This window comes from Gopherus flavomarginatus, chromosome 3 (assembly GCF_025201925.1).
Source record: "Gopherus flavomarginatus isolate rGopFla2 chromosome 3, rGopFla2.mat.asm, whole genome shotgun sequence".
Classification (NCBI taxonomy): Eukaryota; Metazoa; Chordata; order Testudines; family Testudinidae; genus Gopherus; species Gopherus flavomarginatus.
This window is the reverse complement of record NC_066619.1, coordinates 223,106,396-223,125,460: the sequence shown is the minus strand read 5'-3', so window position 1 is coordinate 223,125,460 and position 19,065 is coordinate 223,106,396. Positions and strand designations below refer to the sequence as shown.

The 19,065-nt window shown below is 47.7% G+C and overlaps 1 protein-coding gene across 5 annotated transcripts in view; it reads left to right on the top strand.

Annotated features, from left to right (window-relative positions):
- The window catches only part of IRF2 (interferon regulatory factor 2), a 67,482-nt gene extending 56,138 nt beyond the window's left edge, over positions 1-11,344 (top strand). For 4 of the 5 annotated variants that reach the window (XM_050945359.1, XM_050945355.1, XM_050945357.1 and 1 more), the window contains 3 exons: positions 2,535-2,699; positions 8,010-8,056; positions 10,013-11,344. In XM_050945359.1, coding sequence (XP_050801316.1) covers positions 2,535-2,699; positions 8,010-8,056; positions 10,013-10,327 — 527 coding nt within the window. In that variant the 3' untranslated portion in view covers positions 10,328-11,344. The remainder of the gene's footprint in view (positions 1-2,534; positions 2,700-8,009; positions 8,057-10,012) is intronic. The other variant, XM_050945356.1, reaches the window with a different exon arrangement.
- Positions 11,345-19,065: the final 7,721 nt, after the last annotated feature.

The window sequence follows — 19,065 nt, the reverse complement described above, 5'->3', positions numbered from 1 at the left end:
GAGTTTGGGGCTAGAAGAAATGTCTCCCCTGCATCCATCCTGTTACAATATTGTGTAATTTTCTACATATGTTGTGGTTACTTTTTAGCTTGTTTTGAAGCATCCGATATTGGCCATTGTCAGAGACAAAATACCAGACTACACGAACTGTTGATCAGATCCAGTATGGCAATTCCTATCCGTTAAAACAGGCAAAGCAATCCATCATTTTATAATCCTTCAGTCTAACAGTATATCACTACTCACAAATCACTCTGAACCAAATCCCGCAGCGCAACAAAACTCCCATTGAAATCCATGAGACTTTTGCCTGAGTAAGGAGTTTTGACCTGCTATGTTCAAATGAAGATAGAACATAATTTTCTCTTGTCTTTGATTATTGTGAATTCTGAGGAACACTCACAAGACTACGTCTAACTCTGAGCTCTTTATCACCTGCTGGTTATTTTAGATTTATATTCGTGCACAACTTCTGCTTAGCAAATGTATTTCACATCAGTGCTGGAATCCCTGTTAATTTTAAAAACCTTTCCTAGTGTAGCGGGGGGCAGACCACATACTGCGGATGTGCTCTCTACAATACAATGCTCCCTCTATTTAGTAGACAGAGGATGCATTTTATTAGTGTAATTGTTTTATGATTATATTGTTGAGATAAAGAAGTCGTAGAGCAAGTATTTGTCTATCTGTGGGTTGAACACATGACTGGAATTTCAGGGTTTTCTTCCTGGCTTTTACCTTTGTTTCACTGTCAGTTAACCTCTGGGTGCCTTAGTTTACTCATCTGTAAAACAAGTGTAAAAATATTAAGTTGTCTCACCGCTGTGTTGTGTGGCTTACCTAATGTCTGTAGAGTGTTTTGGGATCCTTGGATGAAGAACTTGCAGAATATTACAGGCTGCCTCAACTTTGTAGAGAGTAAAAAAATGGAGCTTTTTCTAACCAAGGTGTGGAGCAGCATTTACCTGCCAAAGTGGGAAACTCCTTTGTTAATATTTAACCAAATTGCAGTGCAGAGATCATGAAATACATTTCAGTTACCGACCCTGGTGCTTAGAGGCTAACAGCTCGACATTGCTTTTTACATATGGCAGCTGGTATTGCAGGGGATGGCAAGAAGTCCCTGCCTCTAGGAGAAACTCGGCCAGATTCATTCCCTGTTTAAAACCACTGAAGTCAGTAGAATTACCCAGGGATTATTTGGGCCACTCTCTGTAAATGAGTTTTGAACCACTGTGCCTTACAGTACCTGATGTGTATCAGGGCATCCAAAGTCCACAAAGCATTGGCAACTTGCCAGGCACTGCATCTGACTTACATTAAGAGGGATGTACTGCAGCTACACATCACCATTAATACAGAAGTGCAGCCTACAGTAATCACTGATTCTAGCAAGTAATGTTCTGGTAAAGACGGAGCCCTGTATACTCTGGTAAGGCCTTATTTCTGTATTAAAGATTAACATAGCTACAGGCTGCATTGTGGAACTGTGGGCTACCTCTGGCTGGGGGCCACACTTACTGATCTGCTTAAGCATTTCCAGTGGTGACAACTAGAAAGGAAGGAGGCAGCTTTGAAGGTGTTAGAGACTGAAAACATCAACCAAAATTTCCTTAGAAGCCTTGTTAGAAACAGTCAGGCATGGAGTGAGAAGACCACAATTTAGCTATTAATGCAGGGTGGGCAAACTTCTTGGCCTGAGGGCCACATCTGGGAATAGAAATTGTATGGTGGGTCATGAATGCTCACAAAATTGGGGTTGGGGTACAGGAGGGGGTGAGGGCTCTGGTTGGGGGTGCAGGCTCTGGGGTGGGGCCAGAAATGAGGAGTTCATGGTGTGGGAGGGGGCTCCAGGCTGGGGTGGGGGAGTAGGATTCAGAAAGGGGTGCAGGCTCTGACTAGGGGTGTGGGCTCTGGGGTGAGGCTGGGGATGAGGAGTTTGGGGTGCAAGAGGGTGCTCTGGGCTGGGATCTAGGGGTTTGGAGGGTGGGAGGGGGATCAGGGCTGGGACAGGGGGTTGGGGCGTGGGGAGAGGCTCAGGGGGCGCAGGCACCAAGCAGCGCTTACCTCAAGCGGCTCCCAGAAGCAGCGGCATGTCCCTTCTCCATCTCCTATGTGGCGGTGCGGCCTGGCGGCTCTGCACGCTGCCCCATCTGCAGATACCACCCCTGCAGCTCTTTTTGGAGTGCTGGAGGGGGCCATTGGAGCATGTAGGAGCTGGGGGGCGGGGAAGGACCATGCCACAGCTGCTGGGAGCTGCGTGGTGCGGCCCCCAACCCTGTGCCCTGGCTGGAGTGCCGGAGCGTGGCTATGCCATGGCTTCTGGGAGCCACGTGGAGTGGTCCTCGACTCTGCTCCCTGGTTGGAACACTGGAGCGGGGCCATGCTGCAGCACGGGCCGGCTTAAGACAACTCACGGGCCTAATCTGGCCCGTGGGCCAAAGTTTGCCCACCCCTGTACTAATGCAACAGTTCAATGTGTCTGACAAATCAGGGAGTCTTGCAATAACCTATCTCTTCCTTCTCATATGGAGTTGTAGGACAGCCCCACCTTGATGGCAGTACTGAGGAGCAGGTGATAGTTGCCAATCCTCCTGATGTTTGCCAAGTAGTAGAGGTGACAACAGAGTGTGATGAGCAGCCCCTCAGCATGAGTCAGCTGTACCCTCTGCAGATCTCCCCAGTCTCTTCCTATGCAGGTAAGTCATTCCTCAAAAGAACTTTCACAAGATTCAGGAGAGCTCACAGGGTAGTGCTGGAATGTTACATAGGCCTAAGCAATTAGGCAAATACCATAGTTGAGGAGGTGGTGCATGGTTTCTTTGCTTTGTACCATAGGATAGTTGACGGAGATTCTGAAACACTTATACTTTGCTGGTCATTTTTTTGGACTTGAGTTCTAATACTTCCAAGTATCTTCCCTAATTTCACACTGGGAAGCCAGAAAGCAACATCTATCTTAAGAGGGAAACATAAGTGCCAATTAAGTAAACCTTTATGGGTGCAAAATCACTTAGGGATGCAGATCTTTTATTAGAGAGACAGTGTCAATTTAAAACAGGGGTCAGCAACCTTTCAGAAGTGGTGTGCCGAGTCTTCATTTATTCACTCTAATCTAAGGTTTCGCGAGCCAGTAGTACATTTTAACATTTTTAGAAAGTCTCTTTCTCTAAGTCTATAATATATAACTAAACTGTTGTTGTATGTAAAGTAACTAAGGTTTTTAAAATGTTTAAGAAACTTCATTTAAAATTAAATTTAAAATGCAGAGCCCCCCAGACTGGTGGCCAGGATCCGGGCAGCGAGAGTGCCACTGAAAATCAGCTTGTGTGCCGCCTTTGGCACGCGTGCCATACATTGCCTGCCCCTGACTTGATGGGCCACTTCAGCTTGAATGGTCCCTTAGCATAAGTGCTAACTACTGATGCATCTGTTTGAACTTGTATTTAGCTATGATTCTGAGTTCCTTTCCCAGACCTGAGGAAGAGCTCTGTGTAAATTGAAAACTTGTCTCTCTCACCAACAGAAGTTTGTCCAATAAAAGATATTACCTCACCCACATTGTCTCCTAATGCTGCAAACAAATGTCTTTCCCTATAACACCTTTGATTGTAAAAGGTGAAAGAGTTAAAAATCCAGTGTTTCTGCCATTATTTATACAGGTGTTTTTTGCGGTTTTTTTGGTATTTCTCTCAGCTTCAACTGAAAATCAATGAAGTTAGTTTTGCTTTGTTGACATTTTAGTATCACTTTCAGATTCTTAGTGCTGCAGTTTGGGGCTTTAAATGCTGATGGAGAAGGTTTTGTTTAAAAACAACTGTTTTCATTGGATATGTTCAATATGAAAACATTTCTACCTTTTATAAACGCTTGTTTTTACAATATGTAAACACTGGCCTAAATTTCAGTTGACAGTGTTATTTTACTATTGCTGCCTATGTCACTGAGGTTGATTTTAGAGTTATTGCATTTGCTCTTCATCTCACGATTTCCCTTGATTAGTCGCTATCATTGGTTTACAGATGAATCCTATTTTAAGAGGCTTGGGAGGCATAATGGCCCTGTTTTTCTTTTCCCCTTCTCTCCCGGCACAGCCTTGTTGTTACATGTTGTATCTCCCACTGTCCACTCCAGTTTTCTTTAGCATTTATCGTCCTGTAAAGCAAGGAAGTTGTATGTACAGTATATTTTGTCCATTTACTGTTTCCATGTCGTTCACATTTACTAATTGTCCCATGTAGCAATTACAGGGAACAAAGAGCCAAACACTGCTAGCCTTACTCATGTGAATAGAAGCTTGTTCCACAACTGGCTTCAATAAAACAATTCCTGGAGAAAGGTGCTATTTAACGTGAGACGGGCTAGCAGAACCTACCCCTGAATAGTCTAAACGACATTTCGTTATTATTTTTAATCAACCAAAATATTAAAATATAGTTATCAGTAATCATTTAAAAATGTACAATTTGATAAATCTGAAGGCACATTTGAAAGCTTTAGTTTCTAAGGTGCCTAAAGCAAATACTAGACTAAGGAAATCTATTAGAGTATTTCATAGTCTCTTTGGGTGTGCATGGAGATGCATTGCCAACATTCCACTAGTACTTTTGCTCAGTGGGTCTAAAGTTATAGTTCATGGAGCCTCTGAACAGATAGAGAGGGTGGAGAATTGAGAGATGGGCCACAAAACTGAACACTATAGCTACTCTGACACTGGGGCCCACATCCTCAAAGGTATTTGGGTGCTTAACTCCCATTGAAATCAATGGGATTTAGGCACCAATATAACTTTAAATATCTGGGCCTAAACTCTTTGGGGTGGGGACTGTCTCTTTGCTATATGTTTGCACAGTGTCTAGCACAAAGGGGCTGGGGCCTCTCTCTATGCACTTCAGCTGATGATAATGTCACTGTGCAAGTGTGGAATTGGGAGTTTCAGAGGGGAGACTGTCTTTGTTGCAGAGGTCAGCAGAATGGCAAAGCTGGACAATTATTGATCTAAACATACTTGAAAGGTGGCAACAGTCTGACACACAACATGTCCTTCATTTTTGCACGGTTGTCAATGAGCTTACAAGCCTTCGGAGGGCATGAGTAGAAACAGAAATGTTTGTCCTTTTAAACAGTCATTAATATTACATTGGTCTGGGTGTGACTCATTACTCTCTCTGTGGCTTTATCTTTCAACCATTAGGCAAATTAGTTCCAGACACATTTTTATAGAAAATATTTTTATCTTAATGTCAGGGTGAATGTTCATGTTCTCTTGGAATCGCCTCCAGCATTGGTCTGTCACATGCTGATATATGATCATCATGGCCACTGTGGTTAGTCTGTAATGGCCAGAGCTTCAGACGGGCTTTGGGAAGAGGATGTTATAGAATGTATTACTAATCAGGCCGTAGAAACATTTGTCTGTCAAATGCTTCTTGCACAACTCTCCCAGTATAACTGAACATGACAAAAATGCTTCTCTTAACCTCAGCCAAAGAACTGCATAAATAATTTGAGTACATATAAAATATATGGAACTAGATCTTGGGATGTGTGGCATCTGCTTTGCACCACTCCATTGTCATGAAGCAGCCCAATAGCCAGCATAGCTGACCATGGGAGGATCACGCACGTGTAGGCATATCTTCCAGTGTTTGTGTAATGACTTTTATGCTACCCTCCCTGGCCCAGCATTCGGGGCATGCATGGGGAAAATGAGGCGCAGTTGTGGTGTCCCTATGCATTGCTGATTCTCTGCTATTGTACTGGGATTGTGGGAGTCTTTGGGATGCTCTAAGTCCAAGCTCAGGGATCAGCCTGGTTCACAGCTAGTTCAGGCTTGGCTAAGCACAAAGGTAACTTAATGCCATCTTTCTACTTCATGAGTGCATTTCATGGCAGCAGACAAGGATCTGGTCCAGGACTTTTTTTAAGCATACAAATGATTCACAGGATAGGAGGACAGGAATCCTGTAGGTTTTATGTAAGGGCTACCACCAATCCTGAAATTCATAGGATAATCTCACTTCACACTTTGCACTGTGGAAATCCGAATGGTACAACCATTCAAGAGTCCCAGGTTTGTTTTGGACCTTGCAATAGCATGGTGTGACAGAGTAATGCACAAGGGATGCATCAGGTACATCCCTTGTGCAATATTGCATGGTGTGAGAAGGCTACCTCATTATGCAGTGACTTACCATGATAACAATTATTTTATCATTGCTACCAAAAAGTGGTCTGAAGTACACAAATGTTTTCTTGCAAAAACTCATCTACCTCCTTTATGAAGCTGTTCAAGCTAACAACACCTATTATTGCCTTTACTTGCTAGCCTCATTCTTTGCTTACCGCATCTTGTTGATAATAATTCAAATAGTCTTGCAGCCTCTCTTTCCTTTAGAATTTTGTGCATCCCAGTGACCTTCTGCCCTTGTCAGTGCTGGAACTGTCTCTTGCTTAGATTTTGATAATATATAAACATTGAGGACTGATTCCTTCTGTTTGCATTACAAAATTCTTTATTACCACACATTTCTGTACATCGGAGTATCTGTTTCGTGTCTGCATGTGAATTCCTTCTATCCATGTTGTTCTCAAATTGTGCCCTCGTCTTCTATAAAGATTTCTCTCCTACCTTCCCTTTCCCATCCTAGCTTGTAGTTTGGCGTAATTGGCAAAAACACCTTGCCGCAACTCTGTTTATCCAGGTCAGCATATGTGAAACTGTGCAAAGTCCTAATCCTTATCAGAATAACTATTCAGCTGTTTTTATATAACTCCCACGTATGGATAGGTGCTGCAATAAAGTGACATTTCCAGAATGTAATGATCCCATCTATTTGCTTAGCACTGTATGTGACACAGAGGAGGGTCTATGGCCCACTCCCCCCCACTCAGTTAAGTGTGTGCATTTGGGTTAGGAGACAGGAACACAGATGTGATTAGAAGTGTGGAGGTGGAGGCACTGTGTGTGTGGGGGCGGGAGATAAGAGGCATGTCAGGGTACAGTGCTCGGCGGAAGTATGGGAGGGGTATGTGTGTGTGAAGGTGCAGTGGTTGGTGGGATTATGTTGGGTGTGTGTGTGTGTGTCTCGAAGTGCAGTGGGTGGGGGGGCGAGGAGAGGGGTGTGTGTGTGGGTGGAGGTGCAGTGGGTGGGGGTGAGGAGAGGGTGTGTGTGCACGCTTGTGTATAGAGGTGCAGTGCTTGGGGGGGCTGATGGGTGTGTGTGTGTGGCAGTGCAGTGATCAAGAGGATGATCATAGGTGGGGGCAAGGAAGGTACAGTGGTTGTGGGGATCGAAAGGGATGTGTGTGGCTATTCAGTGATGGAGGGGCTCAGGGTGGGATATTAAGGGCAAGAGAAGGATGAAATAAAAGTAAATGAGAACAAATTCGATAGTAGCAGTAACAAAACATGTTACAGAAGACTAGTCCTTGAGGCTGCAAGTTTAGATAGACATTATCAAAAGAAAGCATTTTTATCTCTCTTTGGGTGCGGTTGTGAATAGTGTTGCTTTGATAAAGCAAAGGAAAGGGCTTTGACTGCAACATTTTAGCCACGCTATAAAATGCTATTCTAGGTAGCAAACACAGTGGAGAAGGAAAAATTAAGTCTCTCCTTTTGCCCATAAGGCTAAGCTCCTTGTGCATCTGCTTCTCTTTAACATTTCCTACATCTAGTATAGTCTGTTTCCTTGTTTTAAGTGCACTGGTTTGTTTATCATGTTAACCTTTTTGTTTTACTCTGTTCAGGCGCTCACAGGTTCAGTAAGCTGCTGTTTATATAGGCCTCATGTTACAAGTCTGGAGTCAACTCATGCATGACAGGGAATGAAGGCTGTTGTACTGTTTATTTTATTTATTTATTTGTGTGTTTCTTTTAATCTTTGCTGGCTCTAGAAGAGGTTATAGTGACCTGTTTCTTAGCAGTGGATATTGTCTGTTTAGATGGATTTTGATACTTCAGGTAGAATGATGCCCACTTTCATTTTTACTTCCGTTTTGTCCAACAGAAAGTGAAACGACAGACAGCGTTCCCAGTGATGAAGAAAATGCAGAGGTAAGCACTTGGTTTTATAGTGCTCAGGAGAAATTCTTCAAGTACTAAAGTGACACTTGTGGAGGTTCTTTCCCATTGCCCCCATCAAAATACACTTCTACTCAGACAGTATTAATTTTAATAGTGGAGAGAGGGCTGTATGGAGACAAATGTTCAGACGCTTGTAGATTAAGTTGATGCCTATTTCAGAAAACAAAAACAAAAAAACCCAACTTCATGATCTCTCAAAATTAGAAGTAAACTAATTTTTATAGGAAAATCAAATATGTGCTTTGGAGAGAAGTCAACTGTGGAAACAAACACATTTCTTTATACAGAGTAAAGCAACAGAGGTGCTTTGTGCATGCATGTGTGTTATGGCTCAGTGCTTTCTGGGTAGCTTAGTATCTTATCTTGGTTGCGAGCAGCCTTGTTTGGATTTTCTTGTATGTTGTCTGGGCTCACACAATAGCAGGAAATGGCTATTGATGATGGAGAGACTCTTACAAATATGGTGCATGTGAGCTTTCCTGACAAGTCTGTCCTCATGCTTTGAATGAAAAGAAATCAAAGAAAATAATATATAACCACCAAATATTGTGTGGAGCTATTGCTTGTGACCTAACAGAACCCATGGAACAATTTTAATTTCCAGCCTCTAATTTTGCACCTGCTGAATAGATGCATGCACATCTATTTGTGCATGTGAATCTCAGCTTTATATGTGTAGATCATGTAATTGGACATAAAAATACATATGTATATTAGAGACAAAGCTAAAATTTGGCTTCAGGATTCCAGCTTCATATTCATGAAAGACTTCCCTGCAAGGTCCTTTTCTTGCTTTGTTTAAAAAAAAAAAAGTTGGAATTCCTTTGGTGGGAGAATGCTGTTATGAAGTAAAAAATGAGCAGCAATATTAACTCTGCTCTCAGTGTACATACTTTAACGTTAAATAAGCTCTTCATCTCTTATCCTCCTGAAGAGAGAGGGAAGCTTGGGGGGGAGCACTTTCCCAGCTAATGACATTTAATACCATAAAAAGAAGTGAAAATTCTCTAAGGATGTAAAAATAGCACCTTGCAGGGTAGTGTGCTGGAGTACGGCTGAGCTGTTACTTGCTGCCAGAAGGAGGATTGGCTTTAGTAGGGCATGAATAAGGAGAGTGACCCTAAAACATTGCTGATCTAGTGGGCCATATTTTCCATCCTGCTGGTGCAGGCAGAGGAGAATAAAACTCAGCAGACTCCCCTAGGACAGTCTGAACAACCTGAGAATGAGAAATGCCTCTACTTGCTTCCCAGTGCGGGGTGTAGCACTAGTTCTATAGTAAGATTACCCTGCTCCCCAGTCTCACAGAATTCCCTTCCTAGGTGTGCACTGATGTTCTGCATGCATTAGGGGATGGAGCAGATGCTCTCTGGCGTGATCGCCTACAGGCCTCATAGATATCAGAGTGGCTAACCCATGAAAGAATAATGCTAGCAACTTTAACAGCTGCTGGATTCTGTTCTGTGCTGGCTAAGGAGAGATATCTGATTAGGCACTTGACTTCTGTGGGTGACCAAACTTCCCCTGGATTCAGGTGCTGAAACTCTTGCCTGTTCCAAGGAGGAGGGAACCAACTGGGAGAAATTTTGCACTTTGAAGCTCAGAGTTCCTTGTCCCTGTACCCATTTTTCCAGAATAACTGAGAATATGGCCTCTGTTTTCCATCAGCAGAGTAAGTTATGCAAAGGAACATCTAGACTTAAGAGAGTGGGACTCCAGAGGGAGGAGAAATCACAAGGTCGCGCATAAAAGGCTAAAAGCACAGGTTTCAGTGGCCATTCCTTAGTATGTGGTCCTTTATTTGGCTACAACACTGTAATGCAATTTAGGGCCTGACTGAAAGAGAGAAGAGCAGCCTCTATATCAGTTATATTAGCAGGAGTAGTTTACAAAATCACATTCACTTGACGGTCTTTTTCTTTTCAGGGTCGGCTTCAGTGGCAAAAGAAAAACATTGAAGGCAAACAATATCTGAGCAATCTGGGTATGAGGAACACTTCTCATATTCTTCCCAGTATGGCTACCTTTGTGACTTCCAACAAGCCTGACCTCCAGGTCACCATCAAAGAAGAAAGCTCCCCACTGCCTTACAACAGCTCCTGGCCCCCCTTCCCAGCTATCCCTCTCCCACAAGTAGTGTCTTCAGCTTCTGCCAGCAGCAGCAGGCCAGACCATGAGACACGGGCTAGTGTCATCAAGAAAACATCAGACATCACCCAGTCGAGAGTCAAGAGCTGCTAAGCCTCTGACTGTGTCTCTTTAGTTTTGAGTTGTTTTTATATTTTATGTTTCTCTAGAGGAGGTGCAACTCTGACGCACATTAGACAAATCTAAGAGTGAGCCTTGACAATATAGAACATTGTGTGTCCGACTCCAGTACTGGAGCTTTTTAACTCAGGACTCCAGCCATCAGTATGTGTACCTGAAACCAGATGGATTTCCACAGTTACTGCATAGGAAAAACAGAACTTTGGCCCACTTATATAAGTTCCAGTACTTCATAAGAGGACCAACCACCACAAGGGAAGTGGTGTTGCTGCACTTCTTGCAGTCAAGGCTGTGATGGAACTGAAAGCCTCAGAATGGAAGAGAAAATGTGAACTAGCTGGAATTTTTTTTTAAATAAAAAAATCTATTGTGAATATGTACATAGTGCAGTACTAGCAACGTTGCAGTCTGCTTCTGCACCTTATTAAAAAGCACTTACGAAAAGGCCTTTTATTACCTTGCTCTAATTAATGGCACATTCAAAGCTCCCTCCCATCTTTATTCTTTTCCCAGGCTAGTCTTGCTAACAAGTCTTGAGAAGTAGGGAAAGAAAAGGAAGGTAAACCTTCCTATATGGATTTCACACATTGTAAGACTGCTTTTCTCGTGTTTGTTTCTAATCTGCTATGCTTGAATGCCGCGTGGTACAATAGGAAGAAAAATATTACAGAGATATTATGCAAATTCCCAGATTTCAAGAAGAAAAAAATACTCTAATTCTAACCAGAGCAAGCTTTTTTATTTTTTATACAGGGGAATATTTTATTCAAAATAAAATTCTAAAGTGTATCTAATTGTTTTTTTTAATCTTTTCTACAGCAAATTTATAATTTTAAGATTCAGTTCTTGGTGGGTTATCAGCAGTTATTACATCCTTGTGGCACATTTTTTTAATTTTGTAAAGGTGAAATAGCTTTTATGAGCTCATGTAGCAATCAAATTATCCTGTGGATTGATAATAAATATGATATAGAGTTAAATTTTTAATAATCCTCTTGTTTGTCATTTTTTAATCTTATCCACACAGCTTGGGCTTTTGGTATGAAAGGTGAAGGTGAAGGGGAGAGGGGTCACCTCTCATCATGGAAAACTGGGATTAGCCTTTGCTTTAGAATTGAGAACTATCTTGTACATTGTGAATGAAATGGGAAGTACTGTGGGACAATGGCAGCACAGCACAGATAGAAAGAGGAACTCGGACTTAAAGGCAATATGGCCCAATGGTCAGGGCACCAGACTGTTAATCAGGATACCAGGGCTCTGTTCCCAACTCTGCTATTGACTTGTTGTGTCTCTCTCTGCCTCTGTTTCCCTGTCTAGAAAATGGGGATAGTGGTATTGGGGAGGGGTAGCTCAGTGGTTTGAGCATTGACCTGCTAAAGCCAGGGTTGTGAGCTCAATCCTTGAGGGAGCCATTTAGGGATTGGCTCTGTTTTGAGCAGAGGGTTGGACTAGATGATCTCCTGAGGTCCCTTCCAACCCTAATAATAATCTGTGATAGATCAGTAAATTCTAATCTATGATAGATCAGTAATAATAATAATAATAATTAGTGGACTGAACACAGGAGTGGCAGCCATGTAAACACTATGCTGACTTCTGATCCAGGTCATTAGGAAAAGGAGGTTTAGATAGTGGGAGTACTGATCTGTAGGATTCTGCTATATCAGTAACTCAATGCCATGTCACACCCTCAGTTCTTAGCACTACGTTGAGTGTAAAGTGCTGCTTACAAATCCATGGCACAACACAGCTGATGCTCTAATGAGTGGTCTTGGGAAAGAACTTATTTTGCCTCAGTAAACCCAGATGAGGAGCTGGAGGAGGGTTATAGAAAAGATAATGCAGCTTAAGGCTTTTCTGAGATAGCTTTGTTGAGCCTCCCCTTGCATGATTTCAGCAGCACAGAAAAAGTTCTCTTTGGAGTCCGAGGAAGAGAGGGCAATGGTGCTGTAAATAGTAGGGGAAATCCAAATCCAGAAGGCTCCCTCCACGCATGGATCTAGGAAAATGGACATGGGTCTCCATTTTTACTAAGGCCCAAAGCCACAAAGCTGCTTAGGCACTTACATGTGGGTTTTAGTCTCCTGCATCACTGTGCTCCAGAAAAACCTCTGTTCAGCTGTTACCTCACCCTGTAGGTGCCTAAATTTTCACTGTAAAAGTTCCTTAGATACCTAAGGGTCTGCCTTTGGGCATGAGCACTGCTGCCTTAAGCTAGGCATCCAGATGCCTATCTCCCCCTAATCCGCAACACAAGCCTAAAATTGGGGTGTCAGGCAGGGCAACGCCCATACTACCTGCAGAACTTGATCCAGTAGGCATGCCCAGAGCATGGCAATGCCCAACTGCCTTTGTGGTTCTGGGCCTAAATCAGTCACTTCTCAGGGGAAATTCCCATTGAAATGAAGCAGCTGAGATTGTGTGTGTTTGATTTTTGGAACAGATTAAGAATAACCAAAAAAACTACGCCACTCTGAATCAGAGGCAAGTTCCCCCCTCACCAAACCCAAGTTTCTTTAGCAAGTGGGAAAAGGAACAATTAACCAGATTTTGTTTTTAAAAGGAATGTATGTGATGACTTGCTTGTTAGAGTAATTCTACTTCCCTGCTGCTCTGGTTGCAAACACAGAGCATGAGGGGAGGGGGCCAATGATGGCAATAGCTTGACTTTAGCCAGTAAAACTATTTCTCAAATTAAATTACATTTCTTAATAAGCAGAATATGTATGGAAACCTAAAGCACAGAGTAACCAGCTGAGGGAGAGGAGGCTAACTGTCCACAGATGGAGTTTGTATGGCACCTTGAGGCCTCCACCCAGGGCAGCTAAGCTCAGTGCCACTTGATTGTCACTTCGTTTTACAGCTGGGTTAAAGAAGGCAAAAGGGTTTGTTTTGAGCTGTTGAAGTTACTTACCTGTGATCATATGGTGTGCTAGATTCAGCCCTGGCATAAGGCGGCTGATGGAACAAGTTGCAAGGAGCTGAATATGTCCAGGTGTGTCTATGGGTCAGTCAGGTCAGATTCCAGATGCTGCTGAGTCCCAGGCCTTTGCACTAATCACTAGCCCAAAGGGTCCCAAATTTTTTCTCTCAGGCTCACCTGTGGAGCTGCAGTAGGCACCATGGCCCACTATTAACACGCATCTGTCAGGGAGAGGGGTCCCATGGGGCATGCGCAGCCCATCGCCTCAGCAGGGATCAGAGCCAGCAAGTGGGTGAAGGTGCCAGGCAGGTGCCATAGCCAGCCCCTGCTGACATCCTCCACCTCAGCAACTCACTGAGTGCCTTGCACCTGGCAGCCCTGCCCTAGTCATCCACCCACCACCCTGGCATGCCTCACAGGCACCCACCTGCCCAAGAATGAAGGCAAGGCTTGAGGGCTGCCAGTGCTGGACAGAGCTAAACACTCTGGCTGGGCCGACTGTCCCAATCACAGCATTGTAGACTCCAGACCATGAGCGGTGGGTATCGCAGGCCAGGAGATGCTAAGCCTCCCCTCAAAAAAGCCACATGTGACCCCATCCATGCTCTGCCCCAAGGACCCCTCCTGTTTCCTGCTCTTTCCCCTGTGGTCCCAGCCCAGGCTGCTCCTCTTCCCAGAAGCAGGCTGGAGTTGGGGCTAGGATGGGCCAGCCTATGGCCCAGGACTTCGGGCAGCTGGGGCCAGTGCTTGGGTTTCCCAGTGCGGGGGCTGCCTGGTGCTCCAGGGCTGAGGGTGCTTGTGGCTGCTAGAGGGTCCTGGGGATTGGATGAGGGGGCTAGCGGCTGCGGCTCAGGGCTCTGGCAGTGGCAGGGGGGTGGTGCCTTGGGCAGAGGGGATGGGGGCTAGCCTCCCCTTCATGCACTGCCCATACTGCAGGCAGAAATGGCAAAACCACTAAGGCCTGGTCCCTAGCGCAGGGGTGGGCAAACTTTTTGGCCCAAGGGCCATATCTGGGACTAGCAATTGTATGGTGAGTCATGAATGCTCAAAAAAATTGGGGTTGGGGTGCGGGAGGTGGTGCAGGCTCTGGGGTGAGGTGAGAAATTAGGAGGTCAGGGTATAGAAGGGGGCTCTGGGCTGGGGAGCTGGAGTGGGGGGGGGTGTGGTGGGCAAGGGCTGTGGTGGTGGGGGGGGCCTCTGGGGGTGGGGGTGTAGGATGGTGGTCCAGGCTGGGATTGAGGGGTTCAGAGGGAGCTCAGGGCTGGGGCAGGAGGTTGGGGCATGAGGAGCGGCTCAAGGATACAGGCTCTGGGCAGCACTTCCCTCAAACGGCTCCCGGAAGCAGCGGCATGTCCCTTCTCCAGCTTCTAGGTGGGGGCACGGCCAGGCGGCTCTGCATGCTGCCCCACCCACAGGCACTTTCCCCACAGCTCCCTTTGTGGTACTGGAGGGGCCATCGCAGTGCGTAGGACCTGGAGTGGTGCTGTGTCATGGCTTCTGGAAGCCGCCGCCTCCCCCTTCCCCGAGTCGACCCTGCTCCCTGGCTGCAGCAGCGGAGTGTGGGCCATGTGGCTGCTTCCAGGAGCCGCATGGAGTGGCCTTGCTCCCTGGCTGGAGCACTGGAGAGGGGCAAGCCCCAGACCCCACACCCCAGCGGAAGCTTGAGGGCCAGCTTAAAATGGCCTGTGGGCCATAGTTTGCCCCCCCTTCCCCATGCCCTAGGGTGTGGCAGCTCAGTGCAGGAAGGGGCGGCTCTAGGGATTTTGCCACCCCAAGCATGGCAGACAGGCTGCTCCGGTGGTTTGCCTGCAGAGGGTCTGCTGGTCCCGCGGCTTCCGCGGACTTCCTGCAGGTATGCGTGCGGGAGGTCCTCCGAAGCCGCGGGACCAGCAGACCCTCTGCAGGCAAGCCGTGGAAGGCAGCCTGCCTGCTGCCCTCGTGGTGCCGGCAGAGCGCCCCCCACTTCTTGCCGCCCCAAGCACATGCTTGGCATCCTGGGGCCTGGAGCCGCCCGAGTGCAGGACAGGCTGGAGGGTTACCATACGTCCAGTTTCCAAATAGAGGACACTATTGGGAGGAGCAGCTAGATGAGGATGGGTGCTGGAGGGGGTGTGTGTGTCTCTTGAGCACTGGTATTTGATGGGTGCTGGAGGAAGCATTTGGGCCTTACTCTCAAGGTGGTGGGCAAAGTCATTCCCTGTCATGGTAGCAGGGTAGCTAGCACAGGCTCAGGATGCAGCACCAACCCATTAGTCAGTGCCTCCCTGCAGGGCTCTCCCCCTGCCCAGGGTGGGGAGCTGGGACCTGGCCTTGCCATCTCTTCCGGCCAAGTTCTGGGGCCCCACAGCAAGGCAGGTGTAGCCTGGCTGAGAGGTGATTGGTGGCTCTGCTTATGGCCATGAACCCGCCAGCTGCGGTGTCTCAGGGCCAGCCGCGTCTCCTCACTCTCTGCCCGGGACAGCTCTGTTTTTGCCACCCCAAGCAGCGCGCTGAATTGCCACCAGACGGCAGGGGCAGTCCGTGTGCCGTTAGGACGGCAAGCGTGTTTCCGCGGCGGCGGCAATTCAGCGCAGCTTCTGTCTTCAGCCAGAAGACAGGAGCTGCACTGCCACAGACAGCTGAACAGAGACGCTGCTGCCGAATTGCCGCCGCCATGGAAACGCACGTGCTGCCCTAACGGGTCACGGACTGCCCCAGCCATCTGTGGCAGCAATTCAGTGCGCTGCTTGGAGGCAAAAACACATGACTGCGGCCCCTTGCAGATTGCTGCCCCAAGCACCTGCTTGGAATGCTGATGCCTGGATCCGACCCTGCTCTCCGCCCACCACTCAGTAGCTCCGCTTTGCCCTCTACCACCTACTGCTGGCACTGAGCTCCTCCAGCCCTGGGTAGGGACCAGCACTGGCCACCACTACACCAAAGTATAGAGTTTTGTTTTGCTTTTTTTAGGGGGGGGAGGGGTGAGGTGCAACACTTCTCATACCCCCCACCTCTGCCCATGACAGACCACCTGGGACTGCGTCACAGCCCACCATTTCAGAACCTTCTGCACTAGCCCACACTTAGCACTTAATCCTGGGCGATGCTGAACACACTCAGGTCCCATTAAAAGCAATGGCAGTTGAGCCAGTTCAAGGCATCCCAAGAGGTGCACCTGGCAATATCAGGCCCTTACTGTTTTGCAGCACGTGCAATGTCCTTGCTCATGTAAAGTCCATAATTCACTACCTCTTACTACAGTAACTGGGCTACATTTTGGGGGTTGTTTAGAAATGTGCAAGGTTCAGGTATTGCATTCCCAAAAGTCTGTGTAACATCATCCAAGCACGTAAATTACGTAGGCACTTTTCACTCCAGTTAGGAGTCCAAAGTAATGGCTGCAATAGGAGTGTTTCCCCAGTGGAGGAGTCCCAGCAAAGCACTCTTAATATGGATGCTGTTATACTGGCAAAGCTGTGCTTTATAGAGGTTTAGTAAAACCACCCCCATCCTGCAAGTGAAACAAACTATACTGGTAAATGTGCAGTGTAGGGTGTGCTGTATAGCTGCTGCTACACAAGGCGCATGTGTTCTTCTTCGAGTGATTATTCATGTCCATTCCAAGTAGGTGTGTGCGCGCCACATGCACGCCAGCCAGAAGATTTTCCCCTAGCAGCGTCTTTAAGGTTGGCCTGGGCACCCCCTGGAGTGGCGCCACCACGACACCCTATATACGGGCCTGCCAACCCTCCACCCCCTCAGTTCCTTCTTACCACTGGTGACGGCTAGATGGAACCTTGCTTGCTTACAGCAAGTTTAGCAGTATCTCTTTGTTGTATATACAGTTTAGTTTTTAGATTAGAGTAGTTGTACATAGTTGATGGGGGGCTCCCCAGAGCATACTCGTTGCCCCACTGGGATTTAAACTCTGCAGGGACTACGGGAAGTTTATGCCAAAGAGCGACCCGCACTCTGCTTGCTTGTGGTGCCTTCGAGAGGGCCACCGAAGAGACCAGTGCAGTATCTGCAGGGGCTTCCGTCCCAGGACTCTTAAGGACAGAGAGCAAAGACTTAGAGTGCTCCTGATGGAGGCGGCCTTGCGGCCACCCTCCAACCCCAAGCTGGCGCCCAGCACCTCGTCTTTGGCGCGTAGTGCCCTGGCACTGGCACTGGGACTCGAGACCCAGCCCAAAGCCTCCAAATCCAGACACCGAAGCAAATCGGGTCACAGGAAATCAGCCTCCATGTGGTACTGCTCACCCTCTCCAGTGCCCACTAAAGAGAAGAGCCGGTGAGGAAACAATCACCCCGCCAGGACCTTAAGAGGCCGACACCGTCCACGAGTGCAAGTGGACAGGCTGGGCCACAGACTGATCCTCCAGCTGCTCCATTGACTCCTGCACCGGAGAGAGGGCGGTCAAGTCCGGAATGGCCAAGATCCCCGGACCTCAGTGAGGATGTACGTCTCCCATCGACACCGGAGGCATTCGAGGCTGCCTCTGATTTGTTGAGCCTGCCGGTGCTGGCCTCTCCACTCCACCACATGGAGCCGCTGGCTGTGGCCTGACCCCCGGTACAGTCATGGGGCAAGCCGGCCATGATGTCGCCTCGCTCCCCTCCCCGCACCACCCCGGCGGCACCGGGGCAGAGGGAGTGTTCTCCGTCCCTGCAGCACTGCTTCCCAGTGACAGTGGATACTGCTCCCCCTAGGTCCTCCTATTTGGAGACTTAGGATTCGGAGGCTGAGTCCTACCGCTACAGTAGATCGAGGAGCAGGAGGTCAGTTTCGCAGGCGAGCCAGCAACCGTACCGCCGCAGTGGCAGCAGCAATGGCAACCACCCTCCCAGTGGCCGTTTTGGACCCCCTTGGCCTACCACCAGTCGGTGGGTCAGGCGTTTGGCCCTCGCTCCAGGTCTGCATCGATCTCCTCGACGTCGGTGGCACTTGCGCAGTTGCCTCGTCCACCAGCACCGTCATCCGGCAGGGGTGTGCCGCATCAAAGTCCAGCACCCCCTAGCCAGGTATCGGCACTGGCAGCGACCATAGTTCCGGTACCGCATGCACCGCCCAACAAGCTCGTTGCTCCCTATCGCCCCCAGTACCGGCTTCCGGGTGCTGCATCTTGAACCCATACCGGCCCCGCAACCACAGTACTGTGTGCCGCAGGCCCCCGAAGGCATGGATGGGTCAGAGGAGGGTCCACTACAGGTGATCTCCTCCTCTTCATCTCCAGACAAGGCTGTCTTGGGCACGGCAATGGCACCGGCCCTAGAGGACAACCGAGTGCTCCAACAGATGCTTAGGTGGGCAGCCCAGACTTTGGAGATCCAAGCGGAGGAGATTGAGGTGAACGTGACCCGGTAGTGGACATCCTGGCCCCCTCAGGCCCATCCAGGGTAGCTCTTCTGTTGATCAAGACAATAGCGGACATGTCCCGTACTTTATGGCAGATGCCGGCTTCGTTGGCCCCCACGGTCAAAAAGACGGAGAGGCGCTACTTTGTACCTTCCAAGGGCTACGAGCACCTGTATGCCCATCCTCCCCCCGGACTCCCTGGTGGTAGATGCTGCCAACCAGAGGGAGCGCCAGGGGTTCCAGGAGTCGACACCCAAAAACAGAGAGGCCAAAAAGTTGGACCTGTTTGGCAGAAAGGTGTATTCAACTGGGGGTGGGCTGCAATTGCGTATAGCCAATCAACAGGCTATAGTGAGCCAGTATGGACACCATACATGCTCGGCATTGTCTAAGTTTGCTGAACTTCTTCCCCAGGAGGCGTGAACAGAATTTTCGGCTCTGGTCAAGGAA